The sequence below is a fragment of the Mirounga angustirostris genome, unplaced genomic scaffold (genome assembly GCF_029215605.1).
Source record: "Mirounga angustirostris isolate CCGP_5_RB_7025 unplaced genomic scaffold, mMirAng1.0.hap1 SCAF_17, whole genome shotgun sequence".
Lineage (NCBI taxonomy): Eukaryota > Metazoa > Chordata > Mammalia > Carnivora > Phocidae > Mirounga > Mirounga angustirostris.
The window spans coordinates 53,737,077-53,759,131 of record NW_026991725.1 but is presented as its reverse complement, the minus strand read 5'-3'; the positions used below and the strand labels follow the sequence as shown (position 1 = coordinate 53,759,131).

General features: G+C 51.3%; 1 protein-coding gene across 3 annotated transcripts in view; it reads left to right on the top strand.

Annotated features, from left to right (window-relative positions):
• The first annotated feature begins 11,210 nt into the window (after positions 1 to 11,210).
• Positions 11,211 to 22,055, top strand: part of PMP22 (peripheral myelin protein 22) — a 30,825-nt gene continuing 19,980 nt past the window's right edge. The window contains exons 1-3 of one of the 3 annotated variants that reach the window (XM_045889820.3): positions 11,211 to 11,363; positions 15,636 to 15,747; positions 16,822 to 16,921. In XM_045889820.3, the coding sequence (XP_045745776.1) occupies positions 15,670 to 15,747; positions 16,822 to 16,921 (178 nt within the window). In that variant the 5' untranslated portion in view covers positions 11,211 to 11,363; positions 15,636 to 15,669. Of the gene's footprint in view, positions 11,364 to 13,815; positions 13,984 to 15,635; positions 15,748 to 16,821; positions 16,922 to 22,055 lie in introns of those variants that run through there. The other 2 variants (XM_045889821.3, XM_045889819.3) reach the window with 2 other exon arrangements.

The window sequence follows — 22,055 nt, the reverse complement described above, 5'->3', positions numbered from 1 at the left end:
CTTGGATGCTATTTAGTTATATGATGTCTCATAAGAAGAAGCAGAAATCCTGGATCCTTGAGTTGTTGATAGAATTTCCCTGTATGGAACAATCTGAAAGTGGTTCATTAAGGATCCGCAACCCCCCTCGCCCCCCACAGCACTGTGTGTTAAAATAGGACAGTTCCTTACCCTCAGAATAGGAGAAGCCTTCAGGAGCTACTTAGTGTCAATCAAAAGATGGAAAAGCCATTCGAGGTCTTCTAGAATTAGGGAAAAAAAATCCTCTAGATCAGTACTGTCTAGATCAGCACTGCTTATTTCTATCAGTTCCAACTGATTATTAGAGCCCTCACCGACCCCAACTGGACTCTGAGTGAATGACAAACAATCTTTTGGGTCAAGCCACTAAGATTTGGGATTTTATTTGCTATTTCATGAGAGTCCGTTCTATCTTCCTTAATACACTATTTAAGTTTGAGCCACTACTCAGCTGTGGGTGGTTGCTGCCATGAGGTTATATGGGCTTGGTGTTGCCAAGTGTCACAGTTTTTCAAGGCCAGCCTGAAATAGAGATTTTTCACGTGACTCCAGGTTGGAAATGTTGGCAGTGAGTTCAATTTGAAAACATCATGGCCCTATGGTGCGTAAACCAAACGTCAGTGGGGTAACTTCAGCCTATTGGTTGCTCATTTTCCGATCTCCAAGGTCTCTTCTAGTCTATGTGAGTATTTGACATAGATTGTCATGTGGCACAGTGGCATGCACGTAGATGTCTCAGAAACTTCAAGCTAAAATGTACGAGACCATGGCCAGTGGAGGGTAATCCAAAATGAAAGTATTTCTCCTTCTTGGCCCGCCCCCCCCCATCTTTCCTTCCCTTTCCTTCCCTGCCAACTTTCAGGAAATGTGCCTTAGATGGGGTTTCCCAGAAGCCAACACTGAGATAGGGATTTGTGAGCAAGTGATTTACTAAGCAGATCCCCCGCAATGGCGGACTGGTAAAGGATGGAGATGCAGGGCAGTTGAGAGAAGCCAAGCAAAGACACCACCGTCTTGGGAAACATCCCATGGAGGACAGTATTATCTTCACCCTATAGAATACTGGAGGGTAAGGTACACCTCAGAGTCGCCCCAACCCAAAGCAAGGGATCTGTGCTTTCATTCTCCTTAACCTGGCAGTCTGGTTAATGGTCAAGGTGGGTGTGGGAGGCAGGTATGTGAGCTCCCAGGCATCTCCGGCTCTCCATGCCTGCCGGTAGAGAATTCCAGAAGCCCAAGGACAGCCCTTCAAAAAGAGCTTGCAGGGGCACCTGGGTGGCTCAGTTGGTTAAGCGACTGCCTTCGGCTCAGGTCATGATCCTGGAGTCCCTGGATCGAGTCCCGCATCAGGCTCCCTGCTCGGCAGGGAGTCTGCTTCTCCCTCTGACCCTCCTCCCTCTCATGCTCTCTGTCTCTCATTCTCTCTGTCTCAAAAAAAAAAAAAAAAATCTTCAAAAAGAGCTTGCAGGTACTGGCCATTGGAAACACAGTGATGGAGGCAGGTTGAGGAGCAGGTGCACAGAAATGATAAGACAGGATTTGATGGTATTTTGGCAGAGCACCAATATTGTCCACTTTAGGCATAAAAAAGATTCAGGGGGAAAAATTTAAAATTACACCATCGAGATGGTAACTGCGTGACTCTGGGCATCTCATTTAATTTCTCCAGGCCTCAGTTAGCTTGGGGCTGTATGGATGCTGTGAAGAATACAGAAATCATATGTCAGCCACTTAAAGCCTGGTGCATTTTGGTGCTCACTAAGTGTCCTTAGCATCTTCCCTCTGCATGCTCCTGGTACCCCTATCCAACGCTGCAAGACCCTCCCCCAGGAAGATGCTCCAAGGGACACTCCTTAATGCACTCTAGATTTTTTTCTGGGATTTATTTATGCTCCTGCTGTCTGCAGATTAAGAAAGTGGGGGTTGCTTTGAGGAAAATGACTGCTGAGAGTCAGGGTACATCATCTCCCTGGCCAGGGGTGCCTTTCCTGCAGCCCCTGGGGCAGACTCTGCCCAGCAGCTCCCACACTGGCATTCAGTGCAGGGCTGGTAATGCAGATTGGCATTGCTGTCAAGACCATGACTCACCAATGGTCACAGAACAATGTCCTTAGGATAACTGCATCTTCTGGCCAATGAGGTGCGAAAGGTTGAGAGTTATTATTTCATTATTCAGCGCCTCTCCCAAGTAAGAGTTATGTTCTTTACAAAAGTTGTCCAGTTATTTGACTTTCCATAGGCCTTGCATTGGGGGTTGAAGAACCGCCATCTGGCGTCATGTCCAAAGAAAAACTTTAATAGTTAAGCTCGTGTCACAAATGAGAGTTCATGGTTCTGGGCCAGGGGCTGTGCATATTGTAGGGCCAGCCTTGGCCCTCTTTGCAGAAATTCGATGAAAGCGTGGTCCACACGTGGGACCAGTGCCAGCTCACAAACTGTTACAGGGTGGTGGTGAGGTCAATACAGAATTGAGAGTAAGAATTTAGAAATTTTCATAGCAATTTTGTGTTGCATGGCATCCAAGTACACAATCAGTTGGCATGTCCATCTTGCACGTCGGGTGGGGTCGTGCAGCTGACTGCAATGGATCAGAAATAAAGGAAAAACGAGCATGGTGCTTTGCCACAGTTAGTTTGAGCAGTCTTGCTCGACTCTGCATCTCAGAACACCCCACAAATCCACAGGGCTCTTTACAGACCCGTGGCAGCCCCACAGAACAAGAAGACCCTCAGAAAATGCCAGCGAGTTTCCAGAGAGGCCAAGCGATCCCCACAGAGCCCCAGGAATCTGTTCAATCTCCCTGACCTTACCACTTTCCTCCCTCAGAGAATCAGATGAGCCCAGTATAAAGGTCAGTTTTCCAAGCCCCAGAGCACCATGATGGAGTGCAAGTCAATTGCTGGCATAGAGTCCTGCTCCTAAAGAATGTATTTGGCACCTAGCCCCAATTCTAGGATTGTTAGTGTATCAGCTAGCTTTTTATGTGTAACAAAGCACTCCAAAACTTAGTGGCTTGAAACAACAAATCATTGGTTTTCAGCAATGAGTGCTGGCTGGGTTTTGGGTGGCATCCCTTATGGTCTGAGCCAGGCTCAACTGCTGTCACCCCCACTCCCCACCCCAGGGTGGCTCACATTTCTGGGGCCTTAGCTGGGATGGCTGGGATGGCTGATCTCTCAGTATCCAGCAAGATTCCTTGGGCTTGTTCCGACGATGGGGGAATCGTCCTCGGCAGGAAGAGGGCAAGCCCCAAGGTGCAAGAACTCTTGAAGCTTCTGTGTCTGCTGAGAATGTCCCATTGGCCCCAACAGGTCACACGGCCAGGTCCAGATGCAAATAGTGGAGGAACAGGCTGCACCTTTTGATGGAGGAAATAGAAAAGCTACATTGTAAAGAGGCACGTCTAGGAGGATGGGAATCTTTTGAATTCTAATGGAGACAGAAGAGGCCAAGTGACGTTGCTTGCTTCTGGTCTATGGTAGTTGCTCAGTAAATCCCTGTTGAATGAATGTAGTTGCAAGGAGCTTTAGTTTCCCTCCACCTCACGTAATTGAGGTGAAGATGTTCAAAATATACTTCTCCCAGAGTCTGGTTCTGCCTGTGGATGGCCTTGGATGCCAAGAACACTGAGTCATCCTCTGTTTACTCTCTCATCATGGAAGAAGCCAGCAAAATCCAGTGACCTTAGTGAGAGGAACTATATGGCTTTTGTTTCCTTTATAGAAGGAACTGCTGGTGTAGACTGGGAGCTGGTGCTTCAGTTGTGCAGTTAAGACCACACTAGCTGGTTTCAGCTCTACCAGGTATTCACACATAGCCTTGTGGATAAGGATCGGTTGCCGAAATTGCTGGATAAACAGTGGGTCCGTCAGTCACCCAAGCGGGAATCCACCTAATGGTGTGCTGTGTGGGTGCAGGGCTCTCGTGGGCTGCCACCAGATGACATATAGAGCTCTGTACTAGGTTGTTCTTTTTCCATAGCTACATACTGGAGCACTTCATGCCTTCAGCCTTGCGACAGGTGTTCTCTCCCAGCTTGAGAGTGAGAAGGGTCTTCCCATTGGTGGCCCACCACTGCAATCCACATCAACTCCTTGCACCCTAGCCTCTGTGGAAAACAAACACGAACCAACACACCCATAAAGCTGGTTATTTGAGGAAGCTGGAATGGCTTGTGTGATGATACCCCTGGGATGCTTCTGCTTCTCTGGAGGATTTTCTGCCCTTCTCTGCATGCGTGAATCCTAGGGCCATCGCTGGGTTTTGTGTGCGGGCTCTGGGATTCTTCTGTGTCTTATATTTCTCCATATGTATGTGGGGGTTCATTTGAGGGACTCTGGGACAGATCTAGGGGGAAATGATATGACCAGTAGAGGGGGTGACAGGTAACACACTTTATTAGGTGGTGCTTGGGTAGGGTTACATGAGAGGGGAGGTCCCTCTCAGCATGAGACTACCCAGTGGCTATGGTGGGTGGGCACAGAGGCTACCATCCAAAAGGAAGAGGGAGAAGGAAATCCTGGAAGACAGGAGAATCTAAAAGGGGGCTTACATGTGTAGGAGATATTGCTCATCAACACGGTGGGGAGCCTCTGGGTTGGATCTCTGAAGGGCCCTAGCAGCTTGGGGTCTTATAACCACAGGCCTCTATGTCCTCAATGGCTTGTAGATGCTCAGAGAGGTTTCATGGGGTATACAAAGCAGACAGGTTCGAAATGGATAAGAATCTGCTTATTGGGGCAATTTTTAAGATAATTTGATGTGTAAAAATTTGACTTAGACACCAGCAGGCTTTTGAGCTATACAGAGAAATTTGAGAAATACACAACCTAGGGACCAATACACAGAGGCCACCTTTGGGTCACTCATATAACACCGTAACGGTTTTCTGCGGTATTCTTCCAAAGACCACCCCCTGAATTGAAATACTGTGGTCTCTGCAGAAGGACAAAAAAACACATGACAAGGGAGGGGCTGAGTGGCCATTGGGAGTGACATGGCATGGCATGACCTCAGAGGACATCCACCCAATTCTTACTCAGGATCACAGCGATAAAGTTCTCAGTTGGCCTCCATGGATGTTTTCTCTTACATGCTTGGGGAAAGTTAGCTGGCCTGGAGTCCTTAGCTGAAGCCTCCTGTCATCAAATCTATCTCTTCATTTCCTGAAATGCCTATAGTCAATTTGAAGTAATGCCATTTCTTCTATTTGGGAAAGACTAGAACCATCAGAGCTGGAGACGTCATGTAGCCCAGTGTTTCAATAAAAGTGTTTCCAAGAGTGAGTTCCATGGAGCCTACGTCTTGGAGAGAATCTGGGAACAAAAATTCAACGGTCCAATAAATTTAAAAAATGCTTCATAATCTAGTCCCTGCCTAAGGGTTCTCAAGACTGAGTTGTGTATTCAATGAATCCAAGACTGTATAGGAGCGAGGCACAAGACTGTGTCAAGTAGACCACCCTCTGGGAAGCCTCTTGAAAATACCTTCCTTGGAAGGTGTCCTAATGGTTGAGGTCTCCCAATGGTTGAGGAGGTCACAAGCTAGTGAAATTCAGATAGTAATAGTATTTTGTTTGTATTATGGTTGCATACCATAATGGATGGATGATGCATGAGAGGGAGGGAGAGAGAGAGAAGACAGTGTGGTTGGAGATAGAGCATTGACAACCATGTAGGGCTTTCCCCTTGGTCAATGGACCATAAGCGGTGAGTGCACTTTTACTCCTCTGAACTACATCTGACCATGTTTTTGCTGTGAGTCATGGGGATCCTCAGATTCAAAGTCACATACCTAGACCAGTGGACTGCTGGCTCATTCATTGTCCCTCAAGATCAATGAGGGTCCAGGACACTTCTTCCTTTTTTGTGAGTCTCCTGATGTATTTAAATAAGTACAAAATAAAGTTATGAAACTCATGGTCCATGTAAGTGTTTACATTATACTATCAACATTGTAAGATGCACAACCTGCTCCCTTGTAAGATGCACAACTGAATTCAATACTGTCGTACTACCTCTGGGTCTGGATGTATGACTCCATTTGGAGACAGCACAAGAGATGAAGCAAGGCCTGGCCCGTGGCTCTCCTGACCCCTCCCTGGGGTAGGCCTAGAGCCCATTTCCTCCACTTAAGCCAGAAAGTCACAGATTCAGCTGATGAAGGCACAAGACTAAGACGATGGATTATTAGTCACGATTGGCTCTGTGATAAGTTCTGTTCTATGCAAATGTATTTTTCCCACTTGATGTTGAACTCGAAAGCACGGTGTTGCATTGCATTCTCAAACTTTGCAGGCTTTCAGATTTTGCTTTCATTTTTTTGTCACCATGGAACTTGAAATGTGTCTGAAAGTATGTATTTGTTGGAGTCTGGTGGTTGAGAACGCAGCGTCTTGCTTTCGGATTGTCAACATTTATATTTTGGCTCTACCATTCCAGCTGTGTGCCCATGACACTATTTAACCTCTTGGTGCTGTAGGGGTCAGAAATGTCCAGCCCTCCTGAGATTGTTGTAGGTATTAAATGAGAGGGCTAGCACAGTGCCTGGTAAGCACCCAATAAATTATAGATATATTATTTCCTAACTTTTCTCCCACTAAGCATGCATCGTTTACTTTTCCTCATTTCATTAAATAACCCTCTGCAATGTTATTTTTAATATCTATGTAATATCTCATCTTAGGACTGCACCAAAATTTCTCCAGTCATTTCCCTGTGGTTTGAGATTTAGGATGCTCACATTTTCCTTCATGGTATAAAGGGTTCTAATGGCCAAATTATTGCATATCCATCACTCCTGTGAGATACACTTCTAGAATTTTAATTTCTGGATCAGATTTCAAAGGTAATTGCCACAGGAGGCCCAGGCTTACCACTGAAGTCCCCTGGATAGATATTCCCTGGTCTTTAACAGGGAAGAGTAAACATGTTTGAAGCTTTGCCCACTTCTGCCTTGGACCTCTCAAAGGGATCTGACATTTGTCCGTGAGCTTCCCTGGCTTCAGCTGAGGTTTCACACTTGATAAGTGGTTCAGGGAGTCAGAGATGAAGAAAACATCTGTGTTCAAGTTCATTTTTAGTGCAACTGCTGTTCCTTTAGCTCAGAGGCACTCATAGGATGATGCATTGTGAGGACAAGGATGCATCCTGGGGCTTGTTCACTCGGATTGTCTTCTGGGATGGTTGGTGCTCATCTTGTTTCTCTTGCAGGAGATTAATGCCTGCATGGCTCGGTGTGGCTTCGTCTACCTGACTCAAGCATTCCCTTGGCTTACAGTGGACTCTCCTCTCCACCTCCCTCAAAAAGGACAACCTCCAACATGGCGCCCAGGCTGCCTTCCTCGGCACTATCGTACCTGGTCTGAGGGGTCTAGAAAATCCATCCATTCCCGCTTATCCCAGCCCCAGCCGTGTGGCAAGATTGATGGCCTTCCCCACCTCCATGGGCCTCTCCCTGGCCTGGAGCAGAAAAATGTCCCTGAGTTGTTCAGAGTCTCAGAAAAGTTTCAGAGTTTTCCATCTCAAGCACACGTCAGTTTCGGACCCTCTCCTGCTTAAATTGCTCCCAGATCTCTTGTCCGCTAGCTCACGAGATATCAGAAAAGCCCGCTCTCTTGCCCTCTGCTTGCATCTATGGAATCTGGCTTTCCTAAGCAACAAGTGTTCGGGAACAAAGAATTCTTTGTACTCTGTATGGTTCCAAGGGCACAGCATAATCGTTCTGTGCTTTCTCGCTCCCATAGGTGAAGGAGCTTAAAGCGCCATTTGTCCCAAGATAGATTTGTGATTTTTAAAGACAGTAATTGAGGGGACAGGCCCTGTGCCAACTTGACTGTGTGTGTGTCTTCAGGCTGCTTTCTACCTGCTTCTGTTGGTCACGGAGAACATCTTCTCGGGGCTTGGATTTGCCATCATTCCAAATATGGCTATTTATAGGGATCTGCTCAGGGAAGTCAAACTGGCTCCTTCCATTCCTTCTCTTCTCCCTTCTCCTCCTCTTTCCTCTCTTTCTCTTTGGCCTCCCTCCCTTTCCCTCTGCCTTCTTTCCCCCCGTGCTTGAGCTCTTAATACTAAGCTGCTCAGAAGAGTCAGAGGACTGTAGATGAGGCAGTAACCTCCCTTTTGAGGACCTTTCCAGACCAGATGTGTGCAGGCCTCGCCAAGAACGCCCACACAGGCTGCTGGCTGCCCTGAGACAGGAAAGGCTTCATTTATGGTGTAAACACTTCCCCAGATATTGACCCAGTGCCTGGCGACACCGAGGCTCTGATGACTGCTTCATCAACAGGACAAATGTCCAATTAAGACTCACCTCTGTTTGCTTTTTTTTTTTCTCCCCTTGGGGAGTCCACATGATGGAAAAAAAAAAAATCACAGGACTGGAAATCAGAGGAACTGGTTTCGGGGCCCAGCCCTGGCACGTACTCGCCGGTGGCTGGAGGAAACAGGGCGAATTCTCCAAGCTCCGCCTTCTGCATATAGAAGATGATCAAAAACCATCCCCCCCCCCCCCCCCCCCCCGTCGAGTAAGTTACCACGGGTGGGCGGAAGCATTTCCGAAACTCGAAATGTAGATGGAAAAGGGGCTGCGTTCCACTTCCAGCACCTGCTTAGATCCCGTCCCCGTGGATGAAATCAAACTGTCATCTGCAGGATACAGAGCTTTACAGGCGTGCGACACAGAGACCTTGCGGGCAGAAGCAGACAGGACCCCCGCGAGGGGAGCTCACGGACCTGGTGGGAGCAGTGGAGGTCTTAGGATATTTTCCTGCTTTTTTAATGGAAAAAAGAAATGCAGATGTAGAAATAGATAGACTGTATCTTTGGCAGAAAAACGAAATTGGATTATGTGATGTGTATGGCAGCATCGTGACAAAGTATAGATGTTCTCTGACGGCCAAGGTTAGGGTACAAGATAACATGGGGTACAGAGCATGGCCTCTGTGGCCGGGATGTCTGCTTCGCAGCTGGCCTTTGCCATTTTCTCGTGGGGTGGGGTGTCCCTGAGAAAGCCACTCAGTGTCTTGCTATGCCTGTTTCCCCTCATATGGAGAAAGGACGATCAGGGTGCCTATTCAGAAGGTTGTTGTAAAGAGGGGCATCTGGGTGGCTCAGTTGGTTAAGGGTCTGCCTTTGGTTCAGGTTATGATCCCAGGGTCCTAGGATTGAGCCCCGCATCAGGCTCGCAGTCTGCCTGACTGTCATGGTCCCTATTTATAAAATGGGCAGAAATAATAATAGAAGTAAAATATGACTTGGTCAATATGTTATTCATTATCATGGCAAGTGACCCTGGGGGATACTCTCCATGGCCCTGAGGATGCACTGCTCAACATAGATGGACTCGGGTTTCTTTTGGCCAAGGAAGGCCTCCAGAACAGGGGAGAGAGAGGCCCAAGAGGAGGCAGAGAGCCTGGCTCAGGTGGGTAGAGACAAGTGCGTTGGTGCCCGATGGATGGGTCAATGGGGAGCACAGCCGGGACCAGCTCTGCTGCATTGAAGCCTCAAGGAGCTCCTCAAACAGGTCTCAGCCAAAGCCAGCAAGTTTTCAGGGCTTGGCTGCAGGAGATGGAGGGATCGAAGGAGACAGAGGGCCAAGAGAGCTGGTCCTGGAACATGCAGCTCTTGGAAGGATGGAGGGCTGATTAGATGGGCACTATCCAGCCAGAAGAAAAATCTATGCCTCCCACCTGCACCCTGCCCTAGGCTTCTTGCTCTGGAGAAGGAGCAGAAATGATGTTAGATGTCTTCAGGCTTAATCTGGCCTGAGGGGCAGCAACCTCATCCTGCAGCCTTCAGGTAGGATCATGGGGGCCATCTAGGAAGGGGGTTATCTGGAGAAGCCCAAAGTCATGCTCACTGGGCCTTCACTCACCCCCTATGTTGGGGAGGATTGAGGGAGCTTCTCTCTCTCTCTCTCTCTCACACACACACACACAGACACACAACACACACCCCCCAGATACACACACACGCCCCTGTGTTACCTGGTAAGACTGAACCAAAACCCTGTCTAACCCTGCAGCCCACACTGGGCCTTACTTCCATTTGGGCCCCATGACAGAAGGCAGCTAGAAGGAAACCAGGGACCATCTGACGCCTTGTGACAATCTGGCTGGACACTGGAACATCTCAAGGAATGTGAAAAATTACCCACACCTGAGCTGCATCCCAGACCACTGAGTCAGCCGCTCGGCACCCAGGCCCAGGCCAGGAGGTATGCAAAGCTCTCCATCATTTTAACGAGCAGTCAGATCTCATGAGACCCAAGGCCGTGTTACACTGTTTCACCAGGACCGGAAAGATCCTGGGTGGGAGCAGAACGGTGAGCGGGCCCTTGGGACCCCTTCTGCCTGCAGAGCCTAACAAAACATTAAAGTGTTTGTGGCAGAGAGAGACTTCCCCAAACTCTACAGAACACTACAGATTACCCCCCTTTACCTCCCCCACCGCCGACATAAGAGGTGGGGGAAATTGCCAGAATTCCAAACGACTCCTTCAATAAAACCAAGTGCCCTGTCTCGGCGTTTTCACCCAGGAGAACTTGCTAGAGATGGAGTACCCTCTCAGAGAGCTTGAAGGAGCATCCGGCGCAAAGAGCCTGAAGAAGACAGTACCGTCGTTTGTCTGCCTCTCTGTAACTTTTGCAATTGCTCTCCTAGCCTGTCCTGCCCGACGGGGTGGAATGTCTTCAACAGAGACTTGTTTACTTGGATTGGATTATCTCGTGAAGGTCGACATTATCTGTGCAATGTCGGAGCTCCTTAAAACGATGATGTCGATTAAAAATGAGACTGAGTCTGCAGGTAACACATAAGACACGATGCACACAGACTCTTCACACGGTGTATTTCCTCCTTGTGGAATCCCCTGGAGGGGTGAGAGGTGGGGTGCTGGAAGCTGGGGGTGCTCTGTTATCACTCAGGCTGGCACAGTGGGAATCGGCTTGGCTTCCCACATTGCAGGCATACCCCAAGTCCTTTCTCTGTTGATCCCCGGTTCTCCGTGTTCGGGAGGGCCCCTTGGGATCACTGTGCTCTGGCAAGTACACAAAACAGGGTGCTGTCTCTTTAAGTAGTAGAGACTGAGAAGCTCTCAGGCCACCATGACATATCCCTGCATTGGACCAGCCCCTGACTAAACTGGAAAGACGCCTGGTCTGGCTTCAGTTACAGGGAGCACCACCAGGGAACATCTCAGGGAGCCTGGTTGCAAGCAGTGGGGCTTAGAGTCTGCCTGCTGGTCTCTCCGCCACCCTGTGGGGAGAGCCTTGCCTTGCCATCCCTTGTGTTTGACTGCAAAGAAACCCGCGTGGAGGAAGGGGTTACCCCATTTGGCCCGGTGAGTCTTCTTGGCAAACTGTCTCTCTGGATAGTGCGTGCTTATGCTTCTGGGAGAACTGCCTGATCCCTCATCCCCTGCAAACCAGGACTGGTAGGGATTGCAGTGGAAATGGTGTGCTGTGTTGCAATTGACGGAGAGTCAGAGGATGTTTTAAATCCTTGATGAAGAGCTGGCTGTATACTCTTGCTGGGGAGGGGAGAAGGACTATCTGAGAGCATCTAGGAAGCCCAGCGCATCCAGATTTGAAGGCAGAAAGGGGACCTGATGCTATTTCCCTGATGGGAAACAGCTCTGCACACATGGCTGTCAGGGAACCTCAGGCTGGGAAGCAGGTCAGGGAGAAGTTTCCACCTGTAGCAAAGCACTGGCCGGGCCCTGGGTATGGCCAAGCCTGGTCGACATTGCCCTGGGCAGTGTCTCCTTTCCTACCCTGGGAACTGGGCAGGCGAGAGGCAGTAAGGGCTGAACCAAAGGGTTCAGGTTCACGTGTTCTGAAACCCACAGCGCGGTATCACCTGCTCATGGACTAAAATATTGGGTTCACGGGAGAGGAAGAAACAAGCTGTGCTTTACAGTGTGTGTGCTTTTCTAGATGTATATACTTCATTAAAAAGTTTACTCGGAACAAAAAGAAAAGAAGAGAAAGAAAATCCCTAGTTCAATATGCTAATATTTGTGAAGTGCTTAGAATAGTCCTGGGGACATAGTGACCACATAAATGTTGGTTAAATAAACAAAATAAAAGTCTCAAATGGCATAAAGTGAGGCCATGATTCCTGGGGCACTGCTGACCTATAAAATGATCCAGGAGGAGAGAACACAGCGCTATTCCTCTGGTTGGTTTTTCTACTTGCATATGAACTTCAGACCTGTGGAATTTCTAAGCCATTTTAGCTGGGGCGGGGGGAGGGGGGGTGTCTGCCTTGCCTTGAGGGCTAAAGATGATATAATAATAACCAATGACAATTTACTGAGTCCTGGTCCCTATGTTCTAGGCATTATGCTAACTGCTTCACACACTTTCTCCCCTTTACTCACCCCCATAAAATAGGCATTACCAGTCCTGCTTGCGGATAAGAAAATGGAAGCTCACTGAACTTCAGCCTTTCCCCCAAGTTCACAACCCTGAGTAATCAGGTTTGTCTGAGCCCAGAGCCGGAGTGCCTAAGCATTGCCCTCTTCCCCATCTCCCAGATCATGCGTAAAGTCCTGCTAAAGTGCCAGCCACATAATGGGCATTGAGTGAAATTTTTACATGTCACCTTTTTAATCTCATAAGAATTTTTCAAAGACCATTGCTCAAGGAATATTTCAGATAATGTACTTTTACTTAAAGATAAGAATATGCAATCGGCTCTCCTAAGCAGCTACGTTCAAAGAGTAAAATCCTATGGAACTGTCTGACTCATTTAGAGGGATAAGCTTTTATGACACAGGACACCAGCAGGAGACGTCTGTGTGCCCGGGTGTGCAAAAAGTGCTGCATTAGTAAGCAAAGACATTCAGAATCCACATTAAGGCTCCTTGTTGGCGCCTCAGGGCTCTCCCATCCGAGAGCCTTCCTTGGGCCCACCTGTGCCACGCCCAGCAGGGCTAGCCTCTCTCCGGGTGACGCTGGGCGGACCACGTTCAGGCGACTATGAATCAGCGGATTTCCCTAGCTGTTCTTCCCCCCACGTCCAGTGGCCGACTCCCCACCCTACGGCCCGGCACGCCGGCGGAGGCTGGGAGCCAGGCCAGGCGAACTTCGCCTGGAGCTTACCCGGTTGTGGTCTGGTTTTGCCCAGGCTAGGAGGAGCCAGACCGCCCCCCTCCCCGGGCACGCTGTTCTGTAGTCGGCGGGACTCTCCCTCCTCCCGCTAATTCTCACCCAAGCAGGGCCCGCCAATGGGTCCCCTCGAGTCCCGGGAACCCGGCACACGGCCTAGGTGCAGACACCGACACGGCGGGCGGGCGCGGGGCAGGTGTGCCCGGCTGAAATGCCACGGCAGGCCAGGCGCGCCCGGACCCTAGAGGACAGGGACGCCTTCCAGCGCTCCAGTGTCAGCTTCCCCCCTTCCCGGAGGAGAGGACTCCAGCCTTGGCCCCCGCGTGGGCGCAGTCCGCGTGCGTGCGCCCCAAAGCCCAGCGCTGGGCACCGGCGGGGGCGACCTCGGGAGGGCTTTTCCCACGTGGCCTAGGGGGGCGGAGGGACCAGTTTATTGGCCAGCACTTGGGCTCCAGGACCTCGGGGAGCCAGAGGAAGCGGAGGTGAGAAAGCTCAGCTGCCGCCTAGTTTCGAGTAGAAGTCGCAGCGGTTTTGCGGGGATCGACTTTCTCCGGAGGCGCAGTGGAGGCCGAGTAACCGTCTCCTGCCCTCCCTCCCTCCTGCCCTCTCCCCTCCCCGAGGCCCGCCCCCCTGCACACGCTGACCCAGGGACACACCCTATTGCCGCGACGCAGACAGGGCGTAGTTCCCGTTAAAGGGGAACGCCGGGAGCCTCCCTCTGGCCCCTCGCTTCGCGCGCGCAGCCCGGCAGCGCAGCTCTCTTCGGGGACGCTATAGGCCGAGCGAACGCACGGAGTTGTTTGTGCCGGAGGCCCCTCTGAGGATCGGGGACAACCATCCCTTTGGGCTGTAAGTGCTTTGCTAGGGAAAGTGGGGATGGAGGAGAAACGTGGGCATCTTCCGTCGATGGTGCCAGAAAGCGCGGAGCAGGCGCGGGGTTTGGGCTGGTCAGGTCTCCGAGCTGTCTTTCGGAGCTCAGACAGACAGACCGCAGTCTGTCTTGTATAGTTCTTACGGGCTTTGTAGGAGATACGGCGTGGCTTGCCTTATGGTGCATAAGTCGTAAGGGGCGCGGGTGGTGGTGTCGGGATGTGGGGCAGGGGCTGAGCAGTTTTCGTCTCGCTGGAGAAGCGCCTACTTGGGGACTCATTGGCAAATTGGTTCCTGCGGTGGACACCTGGGGGGAGGGCTACTGGACCCCCGTGGTCCCCCAATTTCTAGCCACGTACCCTATATCCGATTATCCTTCTGTGTCCCTCCCCGGCTCTCGGAGCCACTGGATTTAATTTAAACCTTCTGGGAGACATCGGAAAACCGGGCTTATTTCTTCCCGTGCATTCCAGGGTTCTTTCGAATGTGTTGCTTATGGAGAGCAACGGAGGGGCCTGGTTACTGGGTACTTTTCTGAGTTACTGAAACGTCGTCTCCCTGGTCCAAGGCCCTGTACTGAAACGGTCCGCCCAAGTGCAGCAGGGTTTTCACAGCCATACGTATCCTCTAACGGTTCACCCGGGTCTTCAGTTCCCCAAGGTCTGTAAAATGAGGGGCTAGGACCGCACAACTGCGGAGGGAAGATGTCCTGCGGGCTCTGGCGGGCTGCAGCTCTCCTGGGACTCAGCCCTTCATCCTCCGCCTCTCCTGCCCACCGGACTTCTGGCCCCCTCCATGGACGCTCCTGGGCGCGCGTCCCGGAGCGCCGCGGCTGGACGGGGTTGCGTCTCGGCTGTGCGTGCCGGCGGCGCGGCCGGGACCCCGGCGATCGGGCGAGGGGCCAGCCGGGGGGCGCAGGGCCCGGCGCGCCGGGGCCGCCTGGGGAAGCGCGCGGTGGGCGGGAAGCGCAGGGTCGGGCCGCTCTCCCCGCCACTCTTTCCTGCCCACGCTCCCCCGGCTCTGCGCCTCCTCTCCGGAGCCGCCCGTGCCGATGCCAGGCTGAGCTGGAGCCAGGACGGCTCCCCAGCGCTGGCAGAAGCCGGTGGAAACTCGGAGACTAACGGAATGCGGAGAGCACCGGGTCTGGGAAACCAGCTCGCAGCCGCGCGCGTCCCCAGGCCTCCGGCAGAAATCTGGGCGCCCACCCCCGGGCCCCCCACCTCCCCCTCCGTGAAGGGGAAAGGGGCACATTCTCCTCCTTCTGCCCCCTTCCCCACGTGGGGCTGGGCTCGGAGGCAACCCCGGGTGGGTGGAGGTGTGCCTCGTCCTTCGGGAAAACCCTGCCCTCCTGGGGTGACTTAGACGTGCGTACCCCTTGCTTTGTTCCCAAAGCCGCAGGCGGGCCCGGCGGCTGCCGGGCGGGGATGCTGCGGCCGGCTGCTGCCCTCTCTCGGCCGGCCGCCGGGAGGCGTGCGGGCGCCCGGGGCCGGGCCAGGCGGGCGGGCGGGCGCGGTGCCAGCCCCCTGCGTTCCGCCGGCGCCGGGACCCTCCCTCCGCGCGCTCCTCCTCCCTCGCTCGCTCGCGCCAGTCGGTTCGGCCTCACGTCCAGCTTCGGCTCTCTTTCCTGGCAGGCAGGAACTCCGCTGAGCGCAACTTGCCGCCAGAATGCTCCTCCTGTTGCTGGGCATCATCGTCCTCCACGTCGCAGTGCTGGTGCTGCTCTTCGTCTCCACGATTGTCAGCGTGAGTGGCGGGGGGCGGGCGGGGCACCCCGAGCTCCCCCCTCCCCCCCCAGTGCTGCGGCCTCCCCCCGGCGATTCCGGCTGTACTCCCCCTAGTTCAGCGCCGCCGTGTTATTTGCAGACAACGTGAGGTCTCAGACGTCCCCGCGGGCGTTTTGCAGTTTCTGGCAATCTGCCCCCTTTCAGTTGTTTTGAGAAAACCGGAGCAGATTCAGGGGTAGGAAGGAAGCAATCGCTGGACTAGGTTAGCTGCGCAGGCCTCCATTTAAGCCAAATTTCGGTGCGGAGCCAGGGCTCCCCGACCTTCATTTGATGAGATTGCTTAGCATTTTTTTTTTCTCGCTGTAGATTCGTTGAGGAAGGAAGCGGAGTATTTACGGAGTTTTGTTTTTCTCCACATGTCATAGGGTCAGATGGACGGCTGAGTTCATACAACACCCCTGGAGGGCTGGATATTGGAAGGTTAACATGGGCTCTTCCAGAAAAGAGTTCACAGTCCTGGGTCTGCTTTGTGATGTGGACCCAGCGCCTTCCACTATTAAGCCTCCACTCTAGGAACAGGTTATCAGGGTATAACTTGGGTCACAGAACCATCCAACGTCAAGCACATTCGATCTGAAACTATGACTGTGGCTTTAACTTCTTAGTGTAAGGCAAATTCCAGGCACGCTATTCCCCTCTGTTTCAAAGGTTGAGAGATAATTAGGTCGGAATGAGAAATACTGATGTTGGGGGCTTGTGGGTTGTTCTATCATTTGTAAGCGTCTTTACAGCATCTTAATTAATCTTGTCGGATTAATAGGAATTATGGGTAAGGAGAGAGGCTCAGAGGGGTGGTACTTTGGGGGAGCGACACTCAGGAGATCAGGGAGGGGAGCGGGCTTGAATGCAGGTGTCCTGGGCTCAGTCCGAGGCTCCTTCTACCATAGTACATACTTCTGCATCTACTGGCTTATACGCCTGTGTGATGCTTTCACTTGCAAACACTGGGCCTCCCTGAGCCAGACCCCCACCTCTCTGCCTTTCCTTCGCACCCCCCCAGCTTGTCTGATTTAAGATGTCTGGTTCTTTCTAGCAATGGATCGTGGGCAATGGACACGCAACCGACCTCTGGCAGAACTGCAGCACGTCTTCCCCGGGCAACGTCCACCACTGTTACTCATCATCCGCGAACGGTGAGACTGGGTTTTTGCTCCACACGCTTGTCTTGGTCTGTGGGTGCCGTGTTTCTCAGTCCAGACCCGGAAACACTTGTTCTTGGAAAACACAGCTCTAGCGTTGTTGCTGGGGCGGGGCGGAATGCAGCGGGGGACCAGGAATCCAAGACTAAAGGAGAGGAGCAGAAGTTTCCCTGGCTAAGCCAAGACCCTGGGTGTCATTGTACATTATCTCTTCCCGGAAAGATGCCCTAGAGCTCCCCCTTATCACTTGATGTAATGCTCCTTGTGAGCAAAGAAATGCAGACACAGATAGGCAACGGAGGCCGCTGCATGGCAAGACTTTAGGCTAACCCCATTGGGACTTTGGATCCAACTGGCATCTTTGCTCTGCTGGCTGTCTCTATCCAGAAATGCCCTGCCTCTGCCTGTTTCGGTGACGGTCCCAAGGGTAGTCTTTGGTCCAGCTGTTGGCCCCCCATTTACAAGACTGCTTTTCTAGGTCGTGGGCCTCCCTGCTGCCATTTAGCATCGGAACCTTTGAGTGTTTCCTTGTGGCAAGATGGGGCCTCGAAGCTATTTGCAGAACGCTAAACCGAGCCTGGGAGGGCCCTCCATCCGGAGGACTGTGTTTCTCCTCTGTCCTCCGCGTCATTGCTTGTGAGATACTTGAAACCAGGCTTACTTGGATTCAAGTGAAGGGGATAATTGACAGTGAAGTACCCACTAGACACCTCAATACTCAGAGGGAGCAGTACTCAGCAGGGAGTCTTGTGTCTTTGGATGTGGAGAGGCCAAGGTAAAGAGGGTGCATTCTTTTGGGTGGCTGGGTGCTGTTCAGTGGCATCGTGGCCCCTGGGAGGGGCCGCAGTGCTTGGCGTTGAGGACAAAGTGGGCTTGGCTTGGTACAGTCTCATGTTTCAAAGGGTATGTCCTCAGCCTGGAGGGGGCAGTCATTGTAGGATGGGCAGAGAGAGCTTTCTTGACATGCTGAGTTTTAAAAGGCCAATAGAGTACGGCTTTCATTGTTGCTGAAGGTGCTCATGATCCAGTATCTCTGTTGAAGATGCTCCAACCGATGAGAGAGACCGATTTAGACCCAGCGCAATAAAGCGGGCAGTGAAGGGACCCTTCGTTCTAGCTTTGCACAATGCAGTTTCCTTGCTGGGCTTTGCCTCCTGTGGGCTTGGCACCCAATAATACCCAAGCTGTCACCGAAACATTACAAAGCAAACATCTCGAGCCTCAGTATAAGGAGAAAGTGCTAGACTAGTTATTTGGTAGTTTCTGTGGGGAGGATAGGCAAGGAATAGAAAACCCTGCTTTATGTTCTCATTTTCCTTGGGGAGAAGAAAAGAAAGGACTCTCTCTGTCATTTTTTTTCTCGGGAGTGCATGAAAGATACTGAATTAAAAACATCCCAGAGGGTGCACAGTGAGTTTGCATGGTGCGTTGGCAACCAGACAAATGGAATGAAATACTCATATGCGTGCCTGAGAATGTGGCCATAGCCCTGCTTGTCCCCAAAGCCGCAGGATCCGGTGTCTCCCCCTTTCAGGGTCTGGCTCAAGTTCCCTGAAGCCTCGGGGAGGGAGGCGCCCCGCTCGCTACTGACACCTGGTGGTCACAAGTGGTGACGCGGCCCAAAAGGGTGGCTTTCGCCGAGGAGGGGCGTGTCCACAGGCGCCCCTCCCAAGTGGCATTGGCCATGTGGGGTTGGCACGGACGGGGGCAGAGGAGCAGCCCTCTAAACTGTGCTCCCACCGTGTTTGGGAAGAAGGGCGCTCTTACCTCGGGGCCTGTTCATCTCAAAGAGGGACCAGTGTTACTTTCATCAGGAAACCTCTCGTCTCTTAACTGGCTCTTTATGTGCCAAGCTCATTCTTTGGGTTCATTGACAATGACTTTGGGGTCTTTCTTGTGGGCTCCCAAATCCACGTGGTTGCTTTGCGGGGGGAGCACGGGTTCTCTTCCACATCTGCTTTCTCAGATGTTTTGAGGGAATCTGGGCACGCCCTTAAGTAAGCTGGGTTTGTTTGGATTTGAGCTGCTTCTACGTTAGAAGTTTCCATGGAAGCTTCCCCAGCAGCTGTTAACTCTGCTGATGTCCCCCTGGTGGGTCAGCTCCGATGGGGGGCAGAATCCTCTGGGCCTCCTTTGCCTTGCTGATCCAGCTGAAGAATCTCCGTGGCAAACAGTGGGCGCAAAAATATATAATTACAAAACTTAGATGCCCTTTATGAATGAAACTATATTAAGTTGTGAGCCACCGACTTTGGTCCTCGATGGCCCTCAGGATGTTCCAAACATACTTTTTATGGATGTGATCAAAAGCAACTCGCTATTGATACCCATTTGCAAAGAGCATGTTGCAAGTGTGTTATGTGAACCGATGTTGGTTGATCTGGCTTGCTAATTTTTCCCGAAGGGGCTCGTGTTTGTAAGTATGGGGCCAGAGCGTGGCCCCTCTCGGAGCCAGGAGTGGGGGGGGTGGTTATCGTGCACTTCGTCTTCTGCATGGACGGTGCCCCTCGCTCACCACGTTAACCTCATGGTGGTCAAACCGCTGTGTTATGTAGTTGGAAGGCGATGTCTCAGATCTTTCCCCCTAACTACCCCTTGCTATTAGAAGTGGTTTCAGATTTCTTATGAGCTGCCCTCAACCCTGCCTGTCTTCGTATTTTCTGAACATATTTACACACCTTCTGGCTCCATCCTGAACCTGGCTGCAGGTCGAGATGAAAGAGCTTTCATGGGTCCTATGCATCATCACCTAGCTTTGAATGCCACTTGGACCCAGGGAATACAGGGCCTTGGAAACTGGGGACCTTGCCCTTGAGGGTCCTGAGCCTCTTTGAGGAGCCAAGGGATAAGTGTGGAAGGATGAGTCACTGTGAAGGCAGTAGAGGCCAGATGCCCAAGGAGTGGGGGCAGGCAGGCAGGACCAGAGTTCAGGGGGGGAAGTGGAAGAGAAGTCTTGTGTGGGAGGTGGGATTTGATCCATCCTCCAGAGGATGGGCAGGATTTAAATAAATACAGGCAAGGAGGAGGATATTCCCTGTCCAGGCAATGACGTGACCACCAGCAAGGGGACAGCAATGCAGGGGGAACGTGTCGGACCCGTCGGCTAGTATTCCGGTTAGGATTAAGATTGACTGCATGTAACAGAACATCTTCAAGGGGCAGGGGCTTAAATAAGATCGTTTATGGCACTTGTATGAAAGCGTCAGAGACCCAGGCACTTTCTAGCTCCTTTCTTCGCCATCTCTTAGATTTGGTCCTCATCCTCACAGATTAAGGGGCTGCTGGAGCTCCAGCCATCTCATCCACGCTTCAGGCAGCAGGGTGGAGAAAAGAGGAGGAGAAGAATGTGTGCCCTTCCCTTTTCATGAAATGTCTCCACATAGACCACACACTTCTTTTTCTAGCTTTTATAGGAACTTAGTCACGGCAGCCACACCTAGTTAACAAGGGAGGCCGAGAATGTAATCATTTGGCCTCGTGGGAAGCATGGCTTCTCAATTCCTAGAAATTTCAGAGCAAGCACTTCTCCGTAAGCCTGGCTTGAAACACTTCTCTCCAGGACTTTGACCATCCCCCCACTCTGTACCCGTTCATACTGTTTTACCATAGCTCTGCTGGGTCCTATGCGGTTTCCGAGCAGAGCCCCATTATTTTAGGATTATTCAAATATTTCATCTCTCCTCTGTCCTGGGCTCCATCAGCCGCCCCACCATTCTGACAGAGCCCCATATCGGAAAGTGTATAACCCTTAGACTTCCCTCTGTTTCTCTCCGTCTCCCATCATTAAGTCTTATTTAAGTCTTATTTCATGATGTCTTTGGGATCTTTGTTTTCTTCCAGCCTTGACTTCTCTTCTGAACTGCAGACCTGCATATCCAGCCATCTACTAGATATTTCCACAGGGATGTCTCAGAGGCGCGCCCGAACTAGTCAGTCTGCATCCTCTTCCACCGAACCTACCTCTTTGATAGTTTCTAGGATTTGAATGGCCCGCCCCAGCCATTGACCATTCCCTTGTGGGTCGCCATGCCTGCAGGACTTATCAGAGCCCTAACCCTTCACCTTGCTTGTTTCTTTGTAACTCATGTTTCACATCGAATCCGGGGTGATATTTTTAAAAATACAAAGCCAGGCCTATGGCTCTGGATTTGAAGACTTTCAGAGGCCTCTCCTTGGTCTTAATCTTCAGATGGAGATCTTTACCAAATCCCAAAGGATCTACCTGAATGATCTGTTCCCATGAAACCTCATCTTCCCTCGCTTCTCCCTCCCTCATCTTGGAGTGTTAGCCTCCTCTTACTTCCTTGATCATGAACTTCCCATCTCAAGGTCCCCCCTCTCTCCCTTTCTCCCTTCCTCTGTTCTTTGGTGCCCAGCAGCTTGCTGGATTGCTGGATGCTTACCCTGTACCAGGTACTATTGTAGACGCTGAGAATGCAAGAGTGAGCAAGAGTTTGCATTTTAACAGGTGAAATAAACAGCCAAGAAACATGGATAATTTGGGGAAGCCCTCGGAACTACAAAGAGAACGAAACAGGCTAATGTGTCATGAGGGATTGGGGTAGAGAAGGGAGCCTTTTGCAGGAGTGACCCCTTGAGGATGACCAGGAGTCAGCTGTATGAACATCTGGGGAAGGTTCCAGGCAGAGGGGCCATCCATTACGGGCTCTCTGGGCAAGGAAGGGGCCTGGCAGCGTTGAGGGGCTGAGGGCAGGCCAGACAGTGGGAAGACAGAGGGTAAGGGGTAGAAGAGCACGCCGGCCTGTAGATCCTTCTAGACCTTAGTAAGCAGTTTGGTCCATATGGGTGCTTTTCTACTTTTTACAGTCTCATTTAGCCTTGCTGTGTTTTATATGCATCTCTGTCCATTTTATTCCAAGTTGCAGGAGCAGTCCGGATCATTTATAAGACAGAACACATCAGAAATCTTGCACAGTAGAAATGCACTGATGTGCGTTTCGGGTCATTATCCCGAGACATGGGATTCTTACCACTTTCATCATTGCTTTTCTTTCCCTCTGCCACGTTGCCCATCTTCCTCATTGAGATCTTTTATTTTCACACAAAATCCCGTAGGGATTTACCTATTTCCCATTTAATTTTCAAAATAGCCATAAATGTTATTTCG